Source organism: Crocodylus siamensis, chromosome 9 (genome assembly GCF_052110815.1).
Source record: "Crocodylus siamensis isolate JL-2025a chromosome 9, ASM5211081v1, whole genome shotgun sequence".
In the NCBI taxonomy this organism is placed as follows: domain Eukaryota; kingdom Metazoa; phylum Chordata; order Crocodylia; family Crocodylidae; genus Crocodylus; species Crocodylus siamensis.
In genome coordinates, this window is record NC_143403.1 from 45,266,524 (window position 1) to 45,289,577 (window position 23,054).

Genomic DNA, 23,054 nt, shown 5'->3' on the forward strand with positions numbered 1-23,054 from the left:
TTTATTGCTTGCAGAGGAGGCAGCAACATCAGCCAGCCAAACTACTGCTCATGAAACTTTTGGAGGTAAGGGCGGGAGCTAGGGGGATGGCTTGGAGGCTCCTGGTCCTGGGTAAGACCTAAAACTGCACCATGCTGGCAATGGGTAGCCTGGTAGAGCTCCTGGTGGTATGGGAGCCCCCAGGAAATGCCAGGCCAGTTGCCTCCCTGGTGAAAGGCGAGTATGGGGTGCCTCCTAACCCCAGCCTCACATCCCTGGTGGAACTGAGATTGTATAGGGGGAACCCAGGCTCATTAGGAGCTCTGAGGCATAGCCCAGGCCAAAGGAGGGACCTGGGGCCCACCCAGGCAGCTGGGTAAAGCCTGGGAGCATAGCAGGAGCCAAGTAGGAGGCTCGAGAGTGGGGGTGAGGGACCCTGAATCCCCAGTGAGTGGGCAGGGGTAGAGGCCCTGAGAGGAGGAGACAGTCTGGTGTAAGGATGCCTGGTGAGGGGTACAAGGGGAGGAGTTAGCCCCCTGTCTAGAGAAGGGCCTGACTCGGTGCAGATGAAGGTAGTGGGAGATGCCCAAAAGGCCGCATGCTGGTCAGCCACAGAGTGGAAGCAACAAAGCCTGGCAGCCTAGGGGAGCCACTCCAAAGGGGAGCAGGACAGTAGAGTGGGTGATGGGTGAGAGAAGGTGGAATGTTATACCGCCCCCCTCTCATGAGGGCAGGGCAGTGTGCAAGAGTCCTAACAGAGGACTGAATCCAACCTGGCCACAGGCTGGAGTATGAGTAAGAACTGAAGAGGTCATCTGTAAGGCATGGGACACATGTGAGGGTGTACTAAGACCCTGCTGATCAAAAGGGCAAGAAAATGGGTAGCCTCTTGCTTAAATAATAACTTTGTTTACATCAAGGCATGGCAGGCGAGTGAAGCAGGTAGGTAGCCCAGAGACAGGGGGGGACCGGAGGCAGAGACCAGGCTGGCGAGGTACCCCTGTTACACCCAGCAATGGGAGAGAACCCCAGAACTCAGTCCCAGATTGTTACTCCATAGGAGCTGATATTTGCACACTATTCAGAAGCTCCATTAAATTGGACTGTGGGGTGAGGCTAGTGGGAAGCACAATCCAATCCAAAGCAGAGAGTAGATCCATGACGTGTGCCCAGCCATAGTCATGCCCTGCCTTCTGCAATCTGAGTTTATGGGGTTGCTTTCTGCATGCACCCAGCAGCTGCTTCCCTGGTGTCAGACCAAGGTAAAACTAGTTTGGTTCACAGAGATCTAGTGTTAGTCAGGGACATGGAGCACAGCTGGGGTGACCCACAGGAGCTGTGTAGAGACAAAAAGACAAAGAAGGATCTCCTCCAACATACAATCTGTGCTAGTTTAGGGGTCATATTTTAGCCTAGGCTGTGGCAAGGGGCAGAGCATTCTCCCTCCCCTCTCCTGGCACAGGGGCTCAGAGGAAGTACTGTGACCTGGCTGAGACTGAAGTGAGGGGATGTATTATCCATGGCAAAAGCAGCCTCCTTGCCTATGAGAAGGGACAGGCTGACCCAGGCCAGGGAGTGCTTTCCCATGCGTTCTGCTTGGTCACTCATGTTAATCTCTTGTTGGAATCATTCTGCCTGGGGAAAGGGCCTTGCCAGCTGCAGCAATGTCTCTCCTGCTGAGTCATTGCCTCACTCGCAACCACTAGCAGCTGCTCTCTACTGGCAAGCCGACAGACCAAGGCACCTTCAAAAGTTCTGTGGGCAGCCATGACATTGGGAATGCAAGTTCTAAGGCACCCCAAAAGGCATCTCATGAGGGGCTGACTGGAAGATCTGGTTTGTGCATATAAGGCAGGCTATCCATCAAAGTGAAACACCAAACATCTATCTCTATAGCTGCCCATAGTGTGTGTTTGTGAACATATCTCCATGTCCTTTAGTGTTAGTGAGCCTGTCTCTTTCCCAGAGAGATATGTGTCTGTCCCTGTGCTCCCTGTAAAGGTATTCATCACCATGATATCTGAGTTCTTATGGGCTCCTATATCTGTGTGTGCGTGTGTATGTACACGTACACACTGTATGGTGTGTAAGCTCACATCCTGTTTCCTGTTCCAGGGAAGCAGCTGGTATGGAAATGCTCTTCCTGTCTGGGAAGGATGCATTGCTTTGGATTTCTTTTCTTAACTGTTACCTCTGACCCTAGATGAGGAATGGCCAGAAGTGGAGAAGGCTGAGAAGTTGGCAAGAGGAGCTGCATTGAAATGGGCTTCTGGGGTATTTTACCACCCAGACAAGTTGGAGGGTCTTGGGCACTATTGGAGGCGGGAGACACAGCGGAACAACTCCATCCAATCCCGGCTAAAGGTGGGTGTTTCTTTCAGGGTGTCTGAGGGCTGCAGGGCACACAGAAGTGAGACCTTCCACCCCTCCAGCTTGATGCTTCTTGTTTTACTAACACTTGACCCCAGGGCCCAGTGTGCCACTGCCTAACACTAAATCACATTCATGCTTAATCAGTTGTCTTCACACTGGCCAGCATTAGACAGCGGAGGTTATGAGTATTAAACCTACTTTGGGCTTAGAACATAAAACACTGCTAGATCCATTCAAAGCATGAAAACACATCATGAAATCAGTCAGATTTCCATTAAATGAACCTGAGGTGTGAGGCAGGGTCAGGGTCAAGGTTAGGGTCTGACTCTTTCAGGTCAACTTGCTTTTAGGCTGAGAACAAGTGTGAGAAAGCAAAGCCTCAAAGTTAGAGGTATTTTTTGGAAGGATGACTGTGGGGGGAGCACAACTATGCCCACACTGTTCCCCATCACTGTAGCTAGAAAAGAAACATATCTGCCCAAATTTCAAAAGGAAAGCTTAAATGCAGATGTTTTCAATGTTTTAACACATCTCTATGTGCCCAGAGGCTAATTTGACTTAGTTATTAGCTTCAGTGTTGTTCCTCTGACCCCTCTGAAAAGTTGAGCTCCTGCCTTTCTATGTGGTTGAAGGACAAAAAGCTTGTATTATTCAATGAGCATCCACTAACTCCACCAGCATGTCACCAGAACTGCCCCGATTGGAGTCCTCACTGCTGCCTCCAGCAGTCCTGCCTACCCGGTGATGAATAGAAATGTTTGGATATTCAGAAAACTGAAGAGCAAAACGCTGTTCTGACCCTTGTACTGAACATGGAATTTAACAGAACTGCAGTTCCTTTGAAAAATGATCTGCTCACACATAAAATAGTCACGTGAATCACATGCAGCTGAAACCTTGCAACAAAGAAAGGATAGCAAGGATATAAAAGATTTTACAAAACCCTTAATATTCCTTGACAGGACAACCCCACCTGTTGTTTAATGTGAATATAAGACATATTAACTCCTCTGACGCAGCAGCATCAGAGGACAGAGCAAATCTTGTACCCATGCTGTGGGTGAGGCTGCTGAGTGTGTTGTGTCTGATGATCAAGCAGTCCTGAGTTATCTCAGGGTGACATAGATGTCATCCTTCCAGCTTTAGTTTCAATTACTCATTTTTCTTAACAGTATTTGAAATGTGGGAGGGTTTCTCTTAAGGAGTCAGTTTAAAATTATATGGAGTTAGGAGAATCACTTGTTTCCTTTAACATTCTGTAAAGATGCACCTCTGCATTCAGATCCGGAGGTCAAATAGATAAAGCAGGAAATGAAATACAGTACCATCCTTCTGACTGTTGTCCAAGCTGCGGGTGCCTGGGGATAAGGAATTGCACCATCTTATGATGATGATGTAGCAAGTAGAATAAACTGAAAATCTCTCTCTTTCTCTCTCTCCCCCATGTGGGATCTGTAGGGGATACCAGAAAACATGCTTCCAAAGGAGTTCTTGACCTCAAGCAGCATCAGCCCCATAGCTGGCCTAGTACAAGGGTGTATATGTTTGTGGACATGGAAATGTTCTTGCAGGCAGTGAAGTGGGGTGCCATTCCTGCCTTTGTTTCTATCAATGCCACCTTTTTGAGTTGCCCAGCATGGGGAATCTGTGCTCTATCAAACCAATTATAAATAATACGTTTTCCAAGCAGCTGGTGGCCTTTCCTGTAGAACATGTTTAAATACCTAATGCAAGGTCCAAATTTGAAAATATTTTAAAACATTTCAGCCAAGAGATCATGTAGAAGAGGTATGCATTGGGTATCATCTACCTGCTGCTTACACTGGCACAGCAACCCTCAAATCTGCATAATACATACATCTACAAATACACATGCCTGTTACCCAACACTCGGACTCCTTGGTATTCCCACACAAACATACCTGACCATCCACATTACAGCAGTTGGGTCCACACATCTGTTACCTTCCCTCTAACATTAATGCCACTATCCCCACACAAACACACTCTTCTTTCCTTAGTATTGTGTCCCTCCCCAGTCATAGACAAGTAGAGCCAGAGGGGAGGTCAACTAATCTAATCCACTCTCCTGCCTGAGGCAGGATTATCTGTATCCAAACTAACCCTTACAAATCCTTGTCTAACCTATTTCAAAAACTATGCTATAATAGTGCTGCAGAACTGAAAGGCACAGCATCTAACCTGCCACAGGTAAAGCAGGGGGCAATAGTGATCAGTGTCCTACTGCTGCAGGCATTGTTAAAATATTATGGCCAGGTTCAGTACTCAGGTGCACGCTTCCATCCCTACAGTATCCTTACATAAATTACCTCCCTTCCCAAGGTTTGATGGCTACACATAGAATCATATAATGGAAAGAAAGCTCAAGGATAACTTGATCCAGCCCCTATGTGAATGCAGGAACTTTCCCTACCAAAACATGTCTTCCCATCTCCACTCCTCATTCCTTTATGGGCTATTATCCCCACCAAAACCTGCTCTTTCTTCCAGCATTACAGAAGCACTGTGTTGTTCACCCTCCAGCTGTACCCTTCAACCCAGAAGTGTGGCTGCATATGTACACCTCTTCCTCTGCAGCACTCCCTTCTGCTCTGCACTGACCTTCTCTGGTCTCCTCCTTCAGACCTGTTTTGGGCTCTTCTCAGAGTTGTCTCAGCTCCTGTCCTTGCCCTTACCCTGATAGCTGCTACCAGCCAGAGTCTTAACAGGAGAGCCAGCCTCACAGTTCAAGGCTGGGCAGGTCTTCTGTCCTCCAGCAACTTAACCCTGCTGCCCTGTGCCATCTAGGCATATTAGTGATATACCTGGGAGATAATATTCCCATTGTGATTGTAGTTTCCCTAGATCAGGGGTCCCCTGGCTAAGGACTGTGTGGAACCAGAGGACCATATAAGGGGTGTGTGAGTTATGGGGCTGTGGGGGTTATCTGTCTCTGTATTTGAATCTTGGGGGTCTGGATGAGCTGTGTGTAGGGACATGGATATAGGGGAATGCAAAAAGCTGAGGTTACTTTGGGATTGGGGCAGCGTGTGAGAGGTATGGATATGGTAAAGGGAGGGTATTTTTGTGTGGAACGGGTGTGCAAGCAAGATGCAAGGAATGTGCTTGGGTGTAGAGAGGCATGGATGGCATTTGGAGGTCTGAGGAAAGCTGTGGGGAGGGGGGAGGTGTTAGCTGAGCTGCACTTAGCTGTGCTTAGGGCTAATTTTCCCCTTCAGAATCTTGGTAGCTATTGCACTTTGTCACCGCTTCTTGCCTTTTCTCTGTCTTGACAGTCGACTGTCCAGTCCTACCTGGAGGGTGTAAGTACAGGCCTGGAACAGCTGTGCATGGCTACTGATGAAGTGCAGAGCGTGTGTCAAGATCTGGGGACAGTGCAGTGGAACCTCTTGGGCAGTGCCGAGTGTTTCCAAAGCCTTGAGCAGCTGCGAGCTGTGGTGACAGAGCATGTACAGCTGGGCTTGGTGGTGCAGTCTCTTCCTCAGCTTTTCTCAGGTAAGAAGCTCTGGCCCAGCCCTTTAAGAATGCACTGGGGATCCAGAGTGGCATGGCACCATGGTTAGGCCCGGGTAATTAACCCTCCCTAAGCCCTCAGCATGGGTAGAGAAGTCAGCACCAGGGAAGGTGCCCAAGCCCACAGTGATGGTCCCCAGTGGACAAGTTGGAGGGGATGGCACACGAGTGTGTCTCAGCCACAGTCCATCCACATAGCTGGAAATCCTCCACAGCCGTTTTGTCAAAGACTTATTTCAGTCCGAGTCTTCTTTCACTTCCCACCAAAACACAACATCACCCCCTTAGCATGGCCAGGCTGCATTAGTCACATGCTCTCCCTTGCCCATGTGAGAAAAACTAGGGGCAACATGAATAAATACAGGCAGGGGACTATAGGGAGTGTCCCACTGTGGGGCTGGGGCTTGTGGCTTTCCTCTCCCAGTAATGTGTTGCTGTGATCTTCACCCTGTTTCTGCTGCGTTCAGGTCAGGTCAGCCCTCCCTCACCTCACCACTGAGCAATTACTGACCTAATTCTTTGTTTTCATTTCCCAGGGTAGCTATGCCACCTAGTGCTTGGTAGCTTGCAGCCATGTTTTCAGGTGTTGGGTGTGTGGAATAGAGGCCTTGCATGGGGATTCCTAGAGCAGCTTTTCTCAACCCATGGGTTGTGACCCAAAAGTGGATCACACAAAAGAACCCATGGGTCATGAATAAACTTTAGAAATGGATCAAAAGGAAATGCAAAACCCTAGAACTCAGTTCAGAGATGATACCTTTTTATTAGACCAACTAAGAAATTGTAAAAAAAGTCTTTTTCTGCAAGCTTTTGGGTACGCACACCCAAAAGCTTGCAGAAAAAAATAATTTTTGTGTGACCTCTTGGTTGGTCTAATAAAAGTTATCATCTCTGAACCAAGAGTTCTTGAGTTTTGCATTTCTTTTTGTCTCAGACCAACATGGCTACCAAATACATCACTGAAAATTGGATCAACAAACTTTAAAAATGGATTCTCCTTTAAGGGACAAAAACATGGGAAATGGTACCTTTTCCCTTGCGTAATGGCAGAGTTTCAGCCTGTCAGGGACTGCTTGGGGCTTTCCAAGCCTCCCTCCGCCACACGCACACATGGTCTGGGGGCAGGGGACAGTGGGTTGGGAGAGAGGAGCACTGAGTTGGGATTGGCCATCCATGTTTACAAATGAGTGTTGGTACAAAAAAGGGTGAGAACCACTGTCCTAGAAGACTTGGGTGCTCCACAGGGGACTTGGGCTTCTGGGACTGGAGGAACAAAACAGTCACAAAAGCATGAGTAGTGGGCTCATCTTCGGGGCCTAGTTTAAGATGCTGGGAACCTGATTATCAAAGGTGTAGGCAGTCACAATGCTGGTGAGAACTGCAGCTTTTATGGAAAGCTAATGCAAGTTGTCACCTCTCAGTGGGAAGGTGAGGGCACTGGGCACGGAGTGTGAGTAGTGAGGTTCATGGTACTATCTTAAACTCAGGTCCTTTTTCATAAGGTACCAAATAAGACTCCACCTCCTGTGGCTGGTCATAAAGACACTCTCCCTCCTTTGACGAGCTGTGAACTAGCTAATGTTGCTCACCTGGTTCCCATGACACTCTTACCTATTCCTAGGTGTGCTTATTGCCCCTGCTTTGGGTCTCTCTCTACTGCCTATGCTAAGCCTAGGATGCTTCTATTGCCCTGAGCCCAAGCTCTCATGGATAGTTCCTGCTGCCATCATGCATAGGGCCATTAGGCTCCTCCCTGTGTTATTCAGACTCTTGGATCTCTCCCCTTCTCTGCAGTACATGAGCTCCTTTCTCAGACCCTCCATCTCCTTCATGATCAGCATCTCCTGGAAGCCCATGCTGGGCTCATGGTCCTAGAGCGCCTTCGCGATAACACCCTCTCCCAGCTGCATTACAGCGACCTCTTGAATGCCCAGGATCTGGACATTGTGGAGTCCTATTTCAGTGGCTTGCAGAAGGTGAATGAGGAGCTGGCCCGGCAGCTGTGGAATATCATTGGCAGGAGCATGAAGCTTGTACATGAGGACCCAGCCCTCTTTGTCTCTGCTGTGCGGATTATTGAGAGAGAAGAGAACATTGATGATGCCCTGTTCCTGAACACCCGCTCCCACCACTTCCTTCCCCTCGGACGCCCCAAAAGTTGGAGGCAGAAGTTCTACCAGGTCCTTCAGGAAACCATCACTGTTGCCCATTTTCAGGCCACTCATGCAGACACGAAGGGCCCGGGGATGGCTAGGCATCTAGCTGCCCTGCAGAGCAACATCCTGGCAGAGCTGTGTGTGGTGAAGGACCTGATGGTGCAGTGCTGTCCCGTGCACTACAATATCCTGAATGTCTGCACCATCATGTACCACCAGGGCCTGTCCAATCACCTGCAGGACATCCTCAGTTGGGACCTAGACAAACAAGAGATCTTCATCGTCCTTGACTGGGTTCTGCATGTGTACCACAGGTCAATGCCTGCCAAAGGGCAACCTGTATATGAATGTGCATGTGCATGTGTGTATGTGCATGTGCATGCATGTGTATATGTGTGGAGCTGGAAAGCAATGACATTTTGTGTGTGCATGTGCGTGTGCGTGCATGTGTGTGTGCCTGTGAAGAGTCCTCCTCTGGAGCAAGAGAGTCACATGTTTGTGTGCATTGGTCCCTTAAGTAAAAGCTACCCCTCCTCTTGGAGCACATTCACTGACTCCCCTTTTCCTTTCTCTCAGCCCAGAAATGATGAGTCACCCTGACCTTCTCCCTGAGGTGGATGTATCAACTCTGGGCCCCCTGGTCCCTCCTGAGGTGGTGGATCACATGGAGAGGAAATACGTGGTGAAAGTCAGAGTGAGTGAGATGGGGCATGATGTGCTGGAAAGACTCCTGTGGAGGGCTGGAGCAACCGATATAGGGGGTGGGAGTTGGTTTTTCTAAGGGCCCACCAAACAGGCACAGAATCCTGTATGTTCCGCTGGGCCCCTCCGGTCCTGTTCATTCTCACTCTGCCCATGCTGGGGTTTTAGGCATGGTGGGCCAGCAGGAGCCTGCTCTGCCACAAGTCTTACTGCTAAGAGCTTCTTCCTAACATTCACACCTGTTTTTGTCTTTTAATTTCTTCTGTGACCCCCTGCAGACACAGACCCCTCTAGTGTTGTGGCTGTGATCTGACTCAGGACACTTTGATTTAAAAAGTGCAATGAAACAAAAGGGCTTACAAGGTCTCAAAATGTCAGGGGATGCTGGGGACAGTCCTAGGACCCTAGGAAATAATCAATAGTATCATGTCTCATACTGATCTCTGCAGAATCCCAGGAGTAACAAGTTCATCACATGATGATTTCTTATAGACAACCCAAAAGAAGAGGAAAATAACACTTCAAGTGCTGTCAGGTAGCCAGGTCTTAATTTTTTTGAAAGGTGTCTTAGTAGCAGTGTGAGGTGCAGAGCTTCATGTAGGACTAAGTCAAACACTGTACAAAAGTATGAGCATATTGCATGTCATGTGCACTGTAACTATGAGGTTTTCAGGGGGAAAAAACAAATCTGAGAATCCTCAGAGTCAAACTAAACCCCTTGGACCCCACCTGCCAGCACAGTGGCTTAGATTGCAGTGTTGGGTCACCACAATAAGCTTCCACATACAAGTGCATTTGGGGGGAGAGATGGCAGTGAGAACAGAGAGATGGCAGAGAGAAGAGTTGGCTACATAGTGAGAAGATAGCCCCTGGCCCCAACAGCCTATAGATGGTAGCACTGGGGCCATGCTTGATTAGATCTGAGTATATGGGAAAGCACCCTCTGTAGAAAGTCCCTACACAAGGTGCACAAAGTGCTATTTGATGGCTTGGAACAGTGTCCAGTACAGGTTAGGTCTCGGGGCTGAGAATGAGAACCTTTGAGTTTTACTGTTGTCTCTGCAAGACTTAATATGTGACTGGATAAGGCGACTAACACCTGTGTCTCTGTTTCCCCTTTTGTAAATATTGGTAAATTAGGACAATACCTACCTCTGGGAGCTATGAAGCATTTGCTTCCACAGAGTAGAGGTTGCCAGCATTCAGTACTGCCCTATGCTCATCACCCCCTGGCAGAACAGGGGTACGCCATTCCTAGAATTCAGATGCTGCGAAACTATAAGATAAGGTGATGCTTCTCATGTGGCCTAGACACACCACCTTAACTTTGCCCTTCCTTTACTCTGTAGTATGGCTGACCCTTTCCCCTCCTCCAGCCATTTGGAGCCCCATCCCCATCCTTGCTGCGGTTTAAATTAGAAAGTACATGGATACTAGGTCTGCCCCTCCCGTGAACTTCATGAGGGTTTTGAGGTTGTGGCAGAAGTGCTCTAGCTGTGGTAAAGAGAGGGGAAATTTTGTGGCTGTAAAGTTTAGATGTTGCAAAAATCAGCTTTAAATTCAAAGTTTAACACCAGACAGCAAACAGAGAGCCTTGAACTCATCAAGGCTTGCAGCTCCTGGCTTGCAGCTCTGCACTTCTACAGTCTGTGAGATGGGCAGGAGTCTTTAAGCATTACTGATATTCACTTTCTCCCACACAGCACACACCACTCCTTAGAACTAGTAGAGGAGTCTGATAACTGCATTAGCAGGTTTTGGAGCTGGTTCTTGAGTCCAGAAGCTGAATCCCTGTAGAGACAGTCCAAAGGCCTCAGCTTTATAGATATCCTGCCTGTAGTCTTCTATCTCTTAAAAAGGGGTTTACAAGAAAGAAATGCAAAAATGTAGAACTCTTGGTTCAGAAATGATACCTTTTTATTAGACCAACTAGGAAATTGCAAAAAATTATCATTTTCTGCAAGTTTTCAGGCTCAAATGCCCTTCATTAGGCTCTGGGAAAATTGATTATGGTAAAAAGTCACCATAGGTAGGAAATAAACTTCATTCTTTCACAGAGGGGGCTGAAGATGACAGTCTGTCCCTCTGGGTCCATGTGAGTGTCTCTGTGAGTAGTTTTGCATTGCTTTGTGTTGTGTTGATCAGGTAGGATTCCTTCCCTGGAGGCGTCAGATGGCAAGCAGGGAGATTTAAAAATCTTTCTTGTTCTGCAATGAAGTTTAAAGTCCAAAATAGTCTAAAATTTGGCATCTGCTGTTTCAGGAATGTATTTACAAGTAAGATGCATTTAGGTCATTTGGGGAGAAAAGTGGGTCGGGTTATATTTCAAGAACACCGTGACTAAATAATTCTGAATTCCCACTAGTGCTTCTACCTGAGTTCCTACAGGAGCAGAAACATCTTCATGCTCATCTGACTAGGCAGGTGGATTTTACAGTTGTTTAAAATTTTGGCTTTGCACTGAAACACTTCAGCTGCAGTGTGCCTCACAGTCAGGCCAGAACGATTTGGCTCCATCAGACTCAGGCAAGAGCGACTCTGAAGAGCAGGGTCAAGTCTTGGCTGTCTGTCCTTCTGTCATTCAGGGTAATGTGACTGAGTGGATGCAAAGGACACTTGAGGTGGAATACAAGGAGTGGTTCAGAGAAGAGGAACCAGAAATGGATCATCAGGGCTTCTTCCAGTCTGCCTTGCCTGTCATTATCATGCAGGTAGGACCAGCAGGTGACCAGATGTGCCTGCACACTGCAGGGAGAGTGCTGCATGAGTGTAGCTAAGTGGGGCAGACAGATCTTGGTCTCACTTCTTCCCTTCAAGGCCTTTCACACACAGTGAGGTCCTAAGTTCATCTCCACACAGGCATAGCTCATTGTGTGACACATGCAGCATGTTGTGCCTCTTCTATGAGTAGAACTAGTCCTGTGCTTTGGGATCTGGGACCAAAACATTATGGGTAACACTGGAGCCACCCAGCACTGTCCCCAGACCCAGGCCCTGGTGCTCCTGTTCCCAGGCCTGCACTGTGCTGTCTCTGGGCTTTCTGCCAGGCATGGGTCTGTGACTGGCTCTGGGCTCCAAATAGAGCATACCTCTTCCTTCCCACCTTAGCTATGCCTCTGATCCCCTGTACAGAAGGGTCAGGCCTGTGTGGAGGAGGGTTCTCTGCTGCCCTCAGTGCTTGGGGTTTGCCTGGTTATTACGATGGCACTCCCTGGGCTTCTTAGAGCTAAATTACTTTTAAAAAATGTGAGCAGCTTAATCCTGCCCTGCCCTCAGAGGGTCATTTGGGCACTGCTGCCTGGTCACAGGGCTATCCAGAGAAAGTGTCTAGAGTGCTTGTCCATCCACCTCCGCAGCTTTTCTATCTGCAAAGCCCTGCCCCTGCCCAACAGGCTACGTGAGTGTGAGGTGGAGAAGGAGGAGGAAAAGAAAGTACAGTTGGCTAAGCAGATGGCTGTGAAGTGACAGGGGCAGGGCCGTATACAGACCACAATGCCTGCCCTTCCCTGCCTGTCAGAGACTTCCTGCAGCCACACTCTTGTAGTAGCAGCAATTGGCACAGGTACTGGAGGCCAACAGAGTGAGATGAGGAAACGCAGAAGAGAGCTAGAGAAGCTGAGAAAAATAAGAGCAAAGGAAGGACGCAGGGGAAGAGCAAGACTTTGCAAAAGCTCAAGAGAGCAGTGGAGCAGAATGGGTGCATGGAGAGCTGAAGGGCAGGAGTTGGGAATAGGCCTCATGCTATGTCTGCCTCATGGCACTGCCAGGAACACATACTGCTGAGCTGTATATGCTAAAATGTACCACTACAGTTTCCCAAACCCCACCGACACTGGCAGGGAGCTCAGCCAGGCATTAGGGGAGCCCATGGTTAGGGCAGACCTGTGCTCTCCTGCCAGCTGCCCCAAGGCACTGTCACTGCAGAATCCCCCTCTGGAAGGGAACGGACAGACCAACTATGCTATGTCCAGAGCTTGCTGCTTCCTGCCTGTCACTGGGTGCTATCCAGGGGGTGAGGCCTGCTGGCTGAAGAGGCATGGTGTCCAAGGAGTGTGTCTGCAGTTCCCACATCTGCCTGTTGCCACCATCTGAGGTACTAACTCAGCTTCTCTCCTTGCCCAGATGCTGAATGAGAATATCCGGGTGGCCTCTCTGATCACAGACTCTCTCCAGCAGAAGGTTTACACCATGGCCATGGATGAGCTGGAGACCTTCATGGCCAGGTCAGTAGCATCCTTGAAGAGCCTGGCAGCCTCATCCCCCCACTCCTGCCCCCCTCACCCCGCCCCCTTGCATAATCCCTGTCCCTTCTTCCCCAAGCTGTGATACCTGGGATTCCAGGACCCCCATGCAGATACCTCATGGGGCTTCAGCTAGAGTGGGATGGGCCCCCACAGCGCATTTATCGGTGCTTGGGCCACTCCAGGGTCAAAGAACTTGGGTGTTGGGATCCTCCATTTGAAATAGTTTGTGGAACACTTTGGCAGTACACGGCTTCTGGGTATTCAGCTTGCCAGGGCTATGTGGGGCACAGCAGGGTACATGAGGAGGTAGGTTATCAGGCTGACCCTTAGCCCTGCTGTAACCTGCCTGTTCATTCTCTGGCATGGTGAAGACAAGAATGGAAGCACCTGAGACAATAGGGGTTCAGTCCGTACTTGGCCCACAGAGTACCCTCTTTGGGTTGGACCTTGTGGGAGGCAGTATTACATGGAAGCAGCTCTGCAGTGCTGGCTGTGTGGGGTGGGGCACTGGGTATCTGCCTTTCTGCTGTGCTCGCCCTACCACATGTGGAGATGCACTGTGCATCTGCACTGTGGTGCTGGGAACATTGAGGCAATAGCAGCATGGAGCAGAAAAGCGTGGATGGGCAAGTGCCAGGCTGTACCATGGTACGTGAGAAGAGAGCATGTGGCTCACAAAGCTGGGTTCAGGGCCCCTGACCCTGAGGAAAGGCTGCCTCTGACATCTAAGGCAGGTCTCCTGTCCTTTTTGGCCCTGTCTGCTGTGCCACAGGTTGCGAGAGGCCCTGGTGGAGTATGGGAAGGAGCACCAGCGAGACCGGGCCAAACCTAAGTATTATGTCTCCTACCTTCTGGCTGTGCTCAACAACAACATGGTGCTCAGGTAACTGGACAAGATTAATTTCTCCATCTGGAGCATCACCCCCAGCAAGGCCTGGGTCCCACTGCTTCTCCAGTGCTCCCATGTCCACCATCTTGGGCATGAACCTCCTCACTCCTTCCCAACTCTTTTGTCCCACTAACTGAGCCAAATTTCTCTCCCTTGTCTGGAGCCCTTCCATGGCCCATGTCCATCCTCCCCTTTTGCCAGGGCCTCCCCAACACATCTTCATAGATTTCACAGACATTAGAGCTGGAAGGGACCTTGTAAGATCTGCATTGGGCTGATTCTGTCTGCCCCCTCCTAGAACAACCCCCACCCCAGCCACTTGCTCCGGCTATACATTTCCCTCTTCTTTCTTCCAGCTCCTCCATCAGCTCTCTGTACCCCAAAGGTGACTTGCTACCTGAACCCAGGGAGATCTCTACCTCCCTCAAGGCAGCACTGGACAGGACCCAGAAGAAAGCTTGCCAGCTGTTGCTGGAGGAGCTGCTGGTGGATCTACAGGTATGGGCATCTGAGCATGCCAGGGACTGCCACCCTAGCAGGGAGCAGAACAGCTGGGCACACTGGGCCTGAGCCTGTGGTAGGCCCTGTTCAGGGAAGCTGCCTGCCTCTCTTCTTCAGCAGCCTGGAGCAGTCCCTTCCCCTCAGATGTGAAAACAGAGGGTCGTATACAGACAGGAAGAGCATAACCCTGCTCATGAGCCAGTGCCACTCACATCCCCCAAATGCACATAGCAGCTGTGCTCTGCAGCATAGGCACACTGACACATTGACAGGATAAAACTGCAGCATCACCCACTATCACCCAGAGCACTCTTCCACCTGGCTGGCTCCTTTGCCCTGATAAACAGACCCAGTGTCACAGTGCACTCTGATTAAAATTAGCCCTGGGTAATATCAACAAAGCACATATCCAAGAGATTAAGACCTGGTTAACTGACAGATCTTAAAAGTGGTCATCAGTGGGAAGTGACTAAGTGGAGGGAGCTTCTAAGGGATTCTGCCATGGGCCAGACACTGTATAATGCCTTCCTCAATGATCTTGAAGTAGTTATAAAATCTCTGGTGATAACATGGGCGTCAGGGTAGAAAGTAAATGGCTGAGGAGGGCTGGGTCATTTGGAAGCTGGGTCTGCTTAAACCCAATGCATTTTGATACAGCCCAGTGCAAAGTCCTAATTCTATAGATGTAGCATGCAGGCCAAGCCTAGGGAATGGATACCTGTATCCCAGGACACAAGGACTGTGCAATGGACCTTGGGGTCCCAACAAATAATTCACTCACCATGCGTTACTAGTGCAATGCTGGACCACAGGGAGCTAATGCCAACCTCGGCTATTTAGACAGGGGAGTAGTGAATGGATACCTTGGCACACAGCACTGATGAGCCTGATAAGGAAACACTAAGTGTCAGGATAGGAGCTCTGAGACATCCTCCTCCCTAGATCCTATGTGCAAACCAGGGGAGCGCAGATCTGATCTCCTTGCTATGTCTAAGGTGAAAAACAAGTAGGGAAAGAACCCCTCCCAAACCTCCTTCCGCCAACAGTGAGAAGGATAAGAGGGCATCCGCCCAGCTTGACTGGTGCCTATGCAGTTATCTTGTTTCCAAGATGAACACCAGGAGCAGGAGGTACGCAGCTGTGGGTTGCTGTGGTGACAGCAGCTCCTCTGTGCTGCTCAAAGTCCATTTTGAGGCTGAATTCTGATCAGAAACTGAATGGGGGGGGCATACATATGCTGCTATAGCCCCCCTGCCTCTGGCACTGCTACATGTGCTGACTGAATGTCACTGTATTGTGAGAATCCCTGTGACCTGGCTCTATGCTGCCATGTAGGCATCAATGTGGTTTTGTATAGTAACAAATCCTGGCTCCTGCCCCCTTGCCATATTTGAAAGGAAGGGCACAAAATTGTCTAGTCACAGGTAAGAAAGGAGAGGGAGAAGGTTGCTGTACTGGCCTTTCATCATGTAAGTCTTTATTAAGGGCACTACATCTTTCCTCTTGGTACTAAACATCAGCTTCAGAGACAGAAGAATCTGAGCCACAGTGAGATGTCCAGCAAAGGATGATGAGTAGGCAGTCCCCTTTGGTCTGTGCTGTCTGAACTGAGTTATGCTGTTCCCTGGCAGGTGTGATAGGGAAGGTCTCAGAAAGTGTTCTGCTTGCTAAGAAGCAGCAATCTTCTGCCAACTGCCCAGAAACCCAGAAAAAGGATTGCTGGTTTTGCAAAACAAGCTTGTGTTTTTGAGCCAGACTGTATTTCATGCAGACCTTGACTCCCGAAGGGGTTTGAGAGAGGGGGCTGTCTTTGAGCACAGGAGTAGGTCCCAGCACCCTGAAGCACTATCCAATGCCAAGGCAATTGTACCCTGCACATCTACCCAAGCCCCTGAGAGGCAAACACCGTGTAGGAAACATATACATCAGAGTGCCAGAGGCAAGGGGAGTTTCTGGAAAATCTGCCTGGGCAAAGCGATCTTTCCAAGGGAGCTGAGGCTGGCATTGCTGGGTGCACAGCAAGTGACTGCTCACTCCCGGCCCTGGTGGTGGGACCGCCTGCCTCCTTGTGCAGGGCAGGAAGGAGCAGACTGGGTCTGGAGGTAAGTGCTGGCTGCAGCCTGCGGTGGCTCGTGTCTTGTGTCTGTTTCAGCCCCTGTATATGCAGCTGCCTTCTCGCAAGTGGCTGTCTGGGTCCCAGCTGGTGAACAGCACGTGTGAGGTGATAGACAAGTATGTGAGAGACTTCGCCAGAGTCAGGAAACCCATTTTCACGGTAGGAACACAGCAAGCAACTCTCTGTCCTTGGGCTGCATCTCTCCATCTTCTGGTGCCCTGTAGTAGCAGGAATTGGGCTGGCGCCTCCTGGGGCTGTACCACAGGGCTGGCTTTGGCAACAAGCACCTCCTCCTGCAGGCTGTGGGACTGGCAAAGGCTGGCCTCTTCAGGTCAGGGGTGGGCAGTTAGTTGGGCCCAAAGGCCACTGGGGGAGTATTGGTGAGTCGTTGTGGGCTGGGTCAGCACCCCCCTCGCCGCCCTCCACCCCAGCTCACCAAAACTCCCTATGTGGCTATGCCCCAGGACCCCCACAGGCAGGGTGTGCTTGCCCAGCAGATGGGATGGGGCCACAGGCAGCCAGGTAGTGGGATTGGTGGGCTGGGCTGGGAGCGCTGGGCAGTGACAGCACAGAGCTGGGGGCCTAGGGCAGAGCTGCGACCCGCTCCCTGCATATCCCTGCCTGCAGAGTCAGTGCCCGGCACTGGGATGTGCAGGATGTGGATTGTGGCTCTGCCCTGGCCCCAGCCCTTGGTGAGGTGAATCCAGCCCATGGGCTATATTTTAGCCACCCCTGCTCCAGGTGCTCCCAGTAAGAGTGCACAGCTCTGCATTGTCCATGTCTAAGGGTGGGGGTGATAGGACAGGTGCCCTGGGATTGTGGCGGGGTTGGGAGGGAGCAGAGCTACTGGGGCTGGGAGGTCAATGGGATGGGCTGTGTACTGGGGTCAGAGAGTGTGACAGGTCAGGTCAACCACTCCAGGCCTGGGGACTCCTACAGCACATTCACTTTTGCAGTGGCCCAGCTTTTTCTGAAGATAGCATTCCCTAATCAGCTCAGTCCTCATGAACCATCCAAGTCAGCAGCAGTAGAGACTTATTCCCTTTCAGCTGTCCCCATGACTGATCTGGTTCCTCCTGCTGGACTACTCTCATCTCTCTGAACCTGCGTGTTTGCTAATGGGAAGTCCAGAGAAGAGCACTATATTGTAGGTGCACAGATAGGCACACAACTAGCTCTCTGCCCTGTGATGGACTGGCTCTCTGGCTGCTCCTGCTATATTCCCCAACAGATCTTATTCATGGTTACCTTGTATGGGGAGAGCTGCTCAGCACCGTTGCCTCATCTGCTTGTAGGATCTGCCTATCCCCTGTTCTCTTGCTGGCTTTCCTCACCTTGATCTATGTTGACTGTTGTTTATTTCTGCTTCTGCTTCTCCAGGCCTTTCCCAGAGTTGTGCTGGGTTTTGGGCATTTTTCACTGAGTGACTGACTTTTGTGGTCTTGCTCTTTCCTCCTCCCAATGTCTAGCTCCTGCTGTCAGAGAGTGAGCACTTAGTTATGAGTCAGTACCTCCGGGCACTCATGCAGAAGAAGTTGGTGTGCAAGAGTGAGGAGGAGAGGAGCCAGTTCTCTCATCGGCTGCTCCAGGATGCTACACAGCTTGGGGACCTGTTCCACTCACTGGTGAGGGAGGTAGCTCCCCTGCCCAGTCACACCCCCAACAAAGGAAATCACTAGTCAGGAATATGGGTTGGCACATGAAGGGGGAAGCCAGGGCTGCTGGGTGGATGTATGGGACAGCTTTAGCCAAAGGGAATGTTATTTCTGCAGTTAGATTGGCCTCACCATGTAATGAGGGAGGAGAGAAGGGAATGCATGGAGAATGGGGCAGTTGCATCCACCAGCTTCTTGAATGGGCCACTGTAAGGAATATGCCCCCAGAGCAGCAGTAGAGCAGATGGTTGAATGCTGTCCAGGCTGGGAGCCCCAGTGAGTGACACTAGTGTAAGCGCACTGTCCATCCACCCAAGATTCTCCTCTGGCCCTCCTCACCATAGCAGCTCCCTATCTGCAGAGCATTTGTGGGAGGTGAGTGGCACTGTGGTACCCATTGCACCAATGATGCTGATTCTCCTGCTTCGTCTGGCCTGCTCTGGCCTAACTTATCTTGTGCTATCTGGTTCCTTTTTGCAGGGCCTGGACAAGAGTGAACAGACCATTGAGGTGATAGTTGCACTCCAGGAACTCATCCGCCTCAAGGACCCAGCATTGCTCAGTCTGGAGGTCTTGGGCTTTGTGACAAAATACCCTGACATCAGGTAGCAAGCGTAATGACTGCATGGATGCCAAGGGTCCAGGCTCAGTGCAATACAGAGGGAGAGGCCAGGGGACTGTCCCACCCTGTCAGAGAGAAACTGCTATCTCTCTGGCCTTTACAGGGGCTGTCTGCAGTGAGTCAGATTTCCCTTCCCCCTGGCTTGTTGGGAGTTTAAAAGGCTTCCCCATCTCAGACAGATTCAAACAATGTGAGTATGGAGAGCCATGAGGACAGACCTCTCAGAGGTAGCCCTTAGCTTCTCATCCTAGGCTCAGCCATGGGCAGCAGAGAGGAGCACAGAGCGCTCAGTAGGAAATGCACAAAATAGTAGGCCACTGCTCCAGGGGCCACTCTGCCACCCAGAGCTGGGGGGGTGCTGGGGACAGGCTCTCTGGCAACCTCTGGTGTGACCAACCCTGAGTTCACAGACCATCCAACCCAGAAGAACACTTTAATGTCAACTATGAAATTGGCGGTGGTACTACCATTCCCTGGGGCTCAAAACAGGACATACTGCCATTTGTTGAACATTTTTGCAAGATCCTTGATTTCAAAATTTTCAACTTTTGGTTTTCTCTTTTCTTCTACTTCATTGCTGTGTGCAATAAAGAAATGAACAGTGAGTATAGGTTTTGTCCTTGCTTTGCTTCTCTATACAATCAAGTTTTCTAAACTTGAGACAGATTTGAAAAATCTCTTAAAGTCGCAGAATGAAAAATTGATTTAAAAAAACACCTATTTAGTGACAAAGGTAGAAAGGAGGGAGGAAAAAAGGTAGGAAACCATGAACATTTGAAATGAAAAATCAGCCAATATTAAAAAAAAATAAAAAACCCAAGCTTTTTACAGGTTTTGCTTTTGGAAAGAAAAATCATTTTGCATTTAAAAATACTCCCAGATATAGGATTGTGGGTCATTCTGGGTGCGTCTACATGAGACACTAACTGCGCAGTAACCTAATAACACTATGCAGTAGTGGGCAAAACCCATGCTAACACACAGCTGCGCAGTAGTATTAGGCTACTGTGAAGTTAGTGTCCAAAAAAACCTGTGCACTGGTGCCACTGAGCAGTAGCGCAAGTTACTGTGCATTGATTTAGTACTTGGTTATCCAAGTACTAAGCTTAAGGCACAGTAATTGCAGCATATTAATTAACATGTAGACTCACCCTCTAAGTGCAAAGGAAACTCAGACTGTCTTTTCTTCCTGGGAATTTATAAACCCAGCTGCCATACTGAGGCACGCAACCTCAGGACTTCGCCAGGAGCCAGTGTGGTGAAGTTCTCTCATCAGTGTGAGTTCCTCTCAGCTCAGCACTTGCCTCTACAATGTGGGAATCAGTCATATTCAATAGTGAAAGAGGGGCCTGAGGGAGGCCAACTGTGCGAGACAGACGGGGCTCTGATCTTTAAATGACAGATGCTTCAATGTCCCTTTAAAATGAGGGACATCGAAGCAGTGCAGGTGGAGCCACCTTGCGGTCGAGTTGGGCATCGGGAAGGCAACAAGGTCATTGTCTCTGTGGTTTCTTGCTTCCCGCAGTGATGAACATGTGTCAACCCTGTTGGATCTCCGAGGCGATGTCTCCAAAGAGGTCCGGAACATGGTGTTGGAGATGATGGCACAAAATCCGCAAGCCCTGCCTGAAAACTACCAGCCAATCTTCAGTAACATCCTGGTCCCAGGTCCAGAGCTGCCTTTCTGCCTTCGCAAGGGGAAGTGTGCCTGATACCTGGTCATGCAGTTAGGTTTTCTCGAGCATTCTACCTGCCCTGGGACCTCTGTGAATAAGGAACTGACTGTGAGCAGACCCCGAGGCCCACTGTGGGGTTAATCAAAGACCACTGGGTCTGTGTACTGGTACAGTGCATGGTGTGGAAGGTACCACCTGACCTCTTGAGGCAATGGGTGCAGCATGAGGCTGGGAAAGCTGGATATCAGCCCTGCTCAGCAGGGAGGATGGGGAAGAGACTGTCCCCTTGATGCTAAGCCCCAGAGATCCTTTAGTTGACTGTGGCCCCAAGCATATGATCCTGGCAGGGCTGAGGAGGGGACAGTGTCTAGGCCTGTTGCTGAACTGTTCACTACCTGATTTACCTCTGTCCCCTTGAGCAGTGGGTCTGGGCTTCCCCTTTCATGTTGCTGCTCATGTTATGCTCAATAGTTTACAGGAAGGGAAAGGGGAGCCAAGGGGACAGCATGGTCAATGGCAGGTGAGCCTGGAAGTACCCAAACAACTAAGATTGCTCCAGGATTCTTCCCCACGTTCCTGCCACAAGCCACTCTGTCCACTGCACCTGTGAGTGTTCAAGTCTTTTGTTCTTTTTTTCTTTTCCTGTCACTAAGCTAAGCTATAGGCCTACTAAACTTAAGGCTGCAACAGGATTATAACATGTGCACGTCCTTTCTGCCATGTCATGTTAAACCTGCCAGCCAGCTAAAGCCCATCAGGCCAGGCCACATGCTCTTCTCTCCTACCATTTGCAGATGTAGACACCAACAGGTGTCCATGGGGTTCAGGAGACCAGTTAGAGGGTAGTTATGAAGAAAGCTTCTCCAGGGGCTATTTCTTCACCACTGTCTTCTCTGCTGAGTTCCAGTTCTTATGCAGAGCCTTTGCCATAGTCTCTGAGTACCTGTGAATTGTACCAGGCCCTGCAAGCGAAGACAGGGACTGAAACAGCCCCTCATACTGAGTCTAAGCTGGCTGAAGCCCTACACTTCAGTGGGGCTGCTATGGAGGTCCAACCCCTCTCAAATGTAACAGGTTGTTCTCACCATTCACATGGAGGCATGAGTCCTACTGAACTTTTGGCCTCAAAGGGCACGTTTACACATGAATTAAGATTCTTTTTCTAATGCACATTAAATGTAGTACCTCCAAGATGAGGTACTAAAAAAAAGTGCATTAGGCTGCATTAATGCACAGTAATGAACGCACATGATTTTTAAGTGATATTTAATGCACAGTAGCCTATTTTACTGTGCATTAGTGTAATCCCACTTTTTTATGTGATGCTCTGAGCAGTAAAGTAGCCTACTGCACATTAAAGTACACATGCATACGTGCCCAATAAGTCCTAGTGTCAGTGACTTCTTCAGGCTCTTTACAAATCGTGTACAGAGTAGGTGTCTGAGCTGTTTCTGTGGGACCTTTCAGCTTAGCTGAATGTCCCATTCTTCCTATAGCCTTGGTAGTGGGCAGGAGCAGCCTGTAGTCTGCCTTCTCTCAACCCTTCATTCTACATATGTCTTGTCTCCTCTCATCTGTGCTCTGAATCACACCTCCAACTCTGCGTCATCTCCTTAAAAGCAGGGAAGGACTATGCTGCACCCAGTCTCCAGGCCAGGATGTACCATTGATCCACAGAATAGTGCTATAATACCAATTCCTCCATAGTTGCTCATTTTGCATTCTAGCATCTTATTAGCTTATTAGCTGTGCAAGGAGCAGATGCTGGCTGAGTGGATACAGTGCTGTCCAGGTCTCTTGCCTAAGTGGCTGCATTTAATGTAGATGCTGGCATGTGTAGTTCACAGTACTTCTGATGCAATTTGGGTGTATTCATCCACACCAACGTCCACTCACCATCATGTTGCCCATTGTTCTGCCTGGAGAGGGCCCTTCACAAGTCTGCATAGGCATGGCTGACCTCAGTTTTTATCATTCTCAGATGTTGTCATTTTCCTATGACCCTTTCTCCAGGTCATTTATGATACAGCATAGCCTCTAGCCTGAGACCTTTGTAGCCATGGTGACAAATGCTCATTCATTGCTATGCTGTTTCTTGACTCCTAGCTAGCTCTGCCTTGCATTCCATGGCTTCTCACCATTGCCTTAGTCACTACCAGAGGCTTAGTGCCTCTGGTAACAGCCTTTGTCAAAGGATTTCTGAAAGTGCAAGTAGCTGCACCGTTTTTTATTTTCTCTGGGAAAGTTCATATATATCTACCCCATTGCTGTAGCCACCTCTGTTTGAATTGGCAACCTAGACCTGTGTTTTGTTGTTTCATTATGGTCTTTCTACACTTAATCAATAAACTAATTGAAATTGGTCAATTTGGCCTCTCAAGTGCTTCTTAAAGATTATCTTTCATTAGAGATGATAAAAGTTAACACCCATGAACATCTGTCTATATTTGGACAAGTTACAAGCCTCTGAAATAAATCTCAGGTTGCTCATGTCCTGTAGAGACAACTTAGCTTGCCAAAGAAACCCTCTGCCTTCACTGAGTATTCTCTAGTTCAGTGGTCTCCAACCTTTTTAAGTAGGAGATCACTTTTGACATTTAAAAGCAA

The 23,054-nt window shown here is 49.4% G+C and overlaps 1 protein-coding gene across 2 annotated transcripts in view; it reads left to right on the top strand.

Moving 5' to 3' along the window:
- Positions 1–22,818, top strand: part of EXOC3L1 (exocyst complex component 3 like 1) — a 31,224-nt gene extending 8,406 nt beyond the window's left edge. Inside the window, exons 3-14 of one of the 2 annotated variants that reach the window (XM_090062193.1) lie at positions 2,183–2,343; positions 5,649–5,868; positions 7,681–8,356; positions 8,619–8,736; positions 11,330–11,455; positions 12,867–12,967; positions 13,761–13,871; positions 14,234–14,375; positions 16,531–16,653; positions 17,964–18,119; positions 18,630–18,754; positions 20,297–22,818. In XM_090062193.1, the coding sequence (XP_089918319.1) occupies positions 2,183–2,343; positions 5,649–5,868; positions 7,681–8,356; positions 8,619–8,736; positions 11,330–11,455; positions 12,867–12,967; positions 13,761–13,871; positions 14,234–14,375; positions 16,531–16,653; positions 17,964–18,119; positions 18,630–18,754; positions 20,297–20,483 (2,246 nt within the window). In that variant the 3' untranslated portion in view covers positions 20,484–22,818. The remainder of the gene's footprint in view (positions 1–2,182; positions 2,344–5,648; positions 5,869–7,680; positions 8,357–8,618; positions 8,737–11,329; positions 11,456–12,866; positions 12,968–13,760; positions 13,872–14,233; positions 14,376–16,530; positions 16,654–17,963; positions 18,120–18,629; positions 18,755–20,296) is intronic. The other variant, XM_090062194.1, reaches the window with a different exon arrangement.
- Positions 22,819–23,054: the final 236 nt, after the last annotated feature.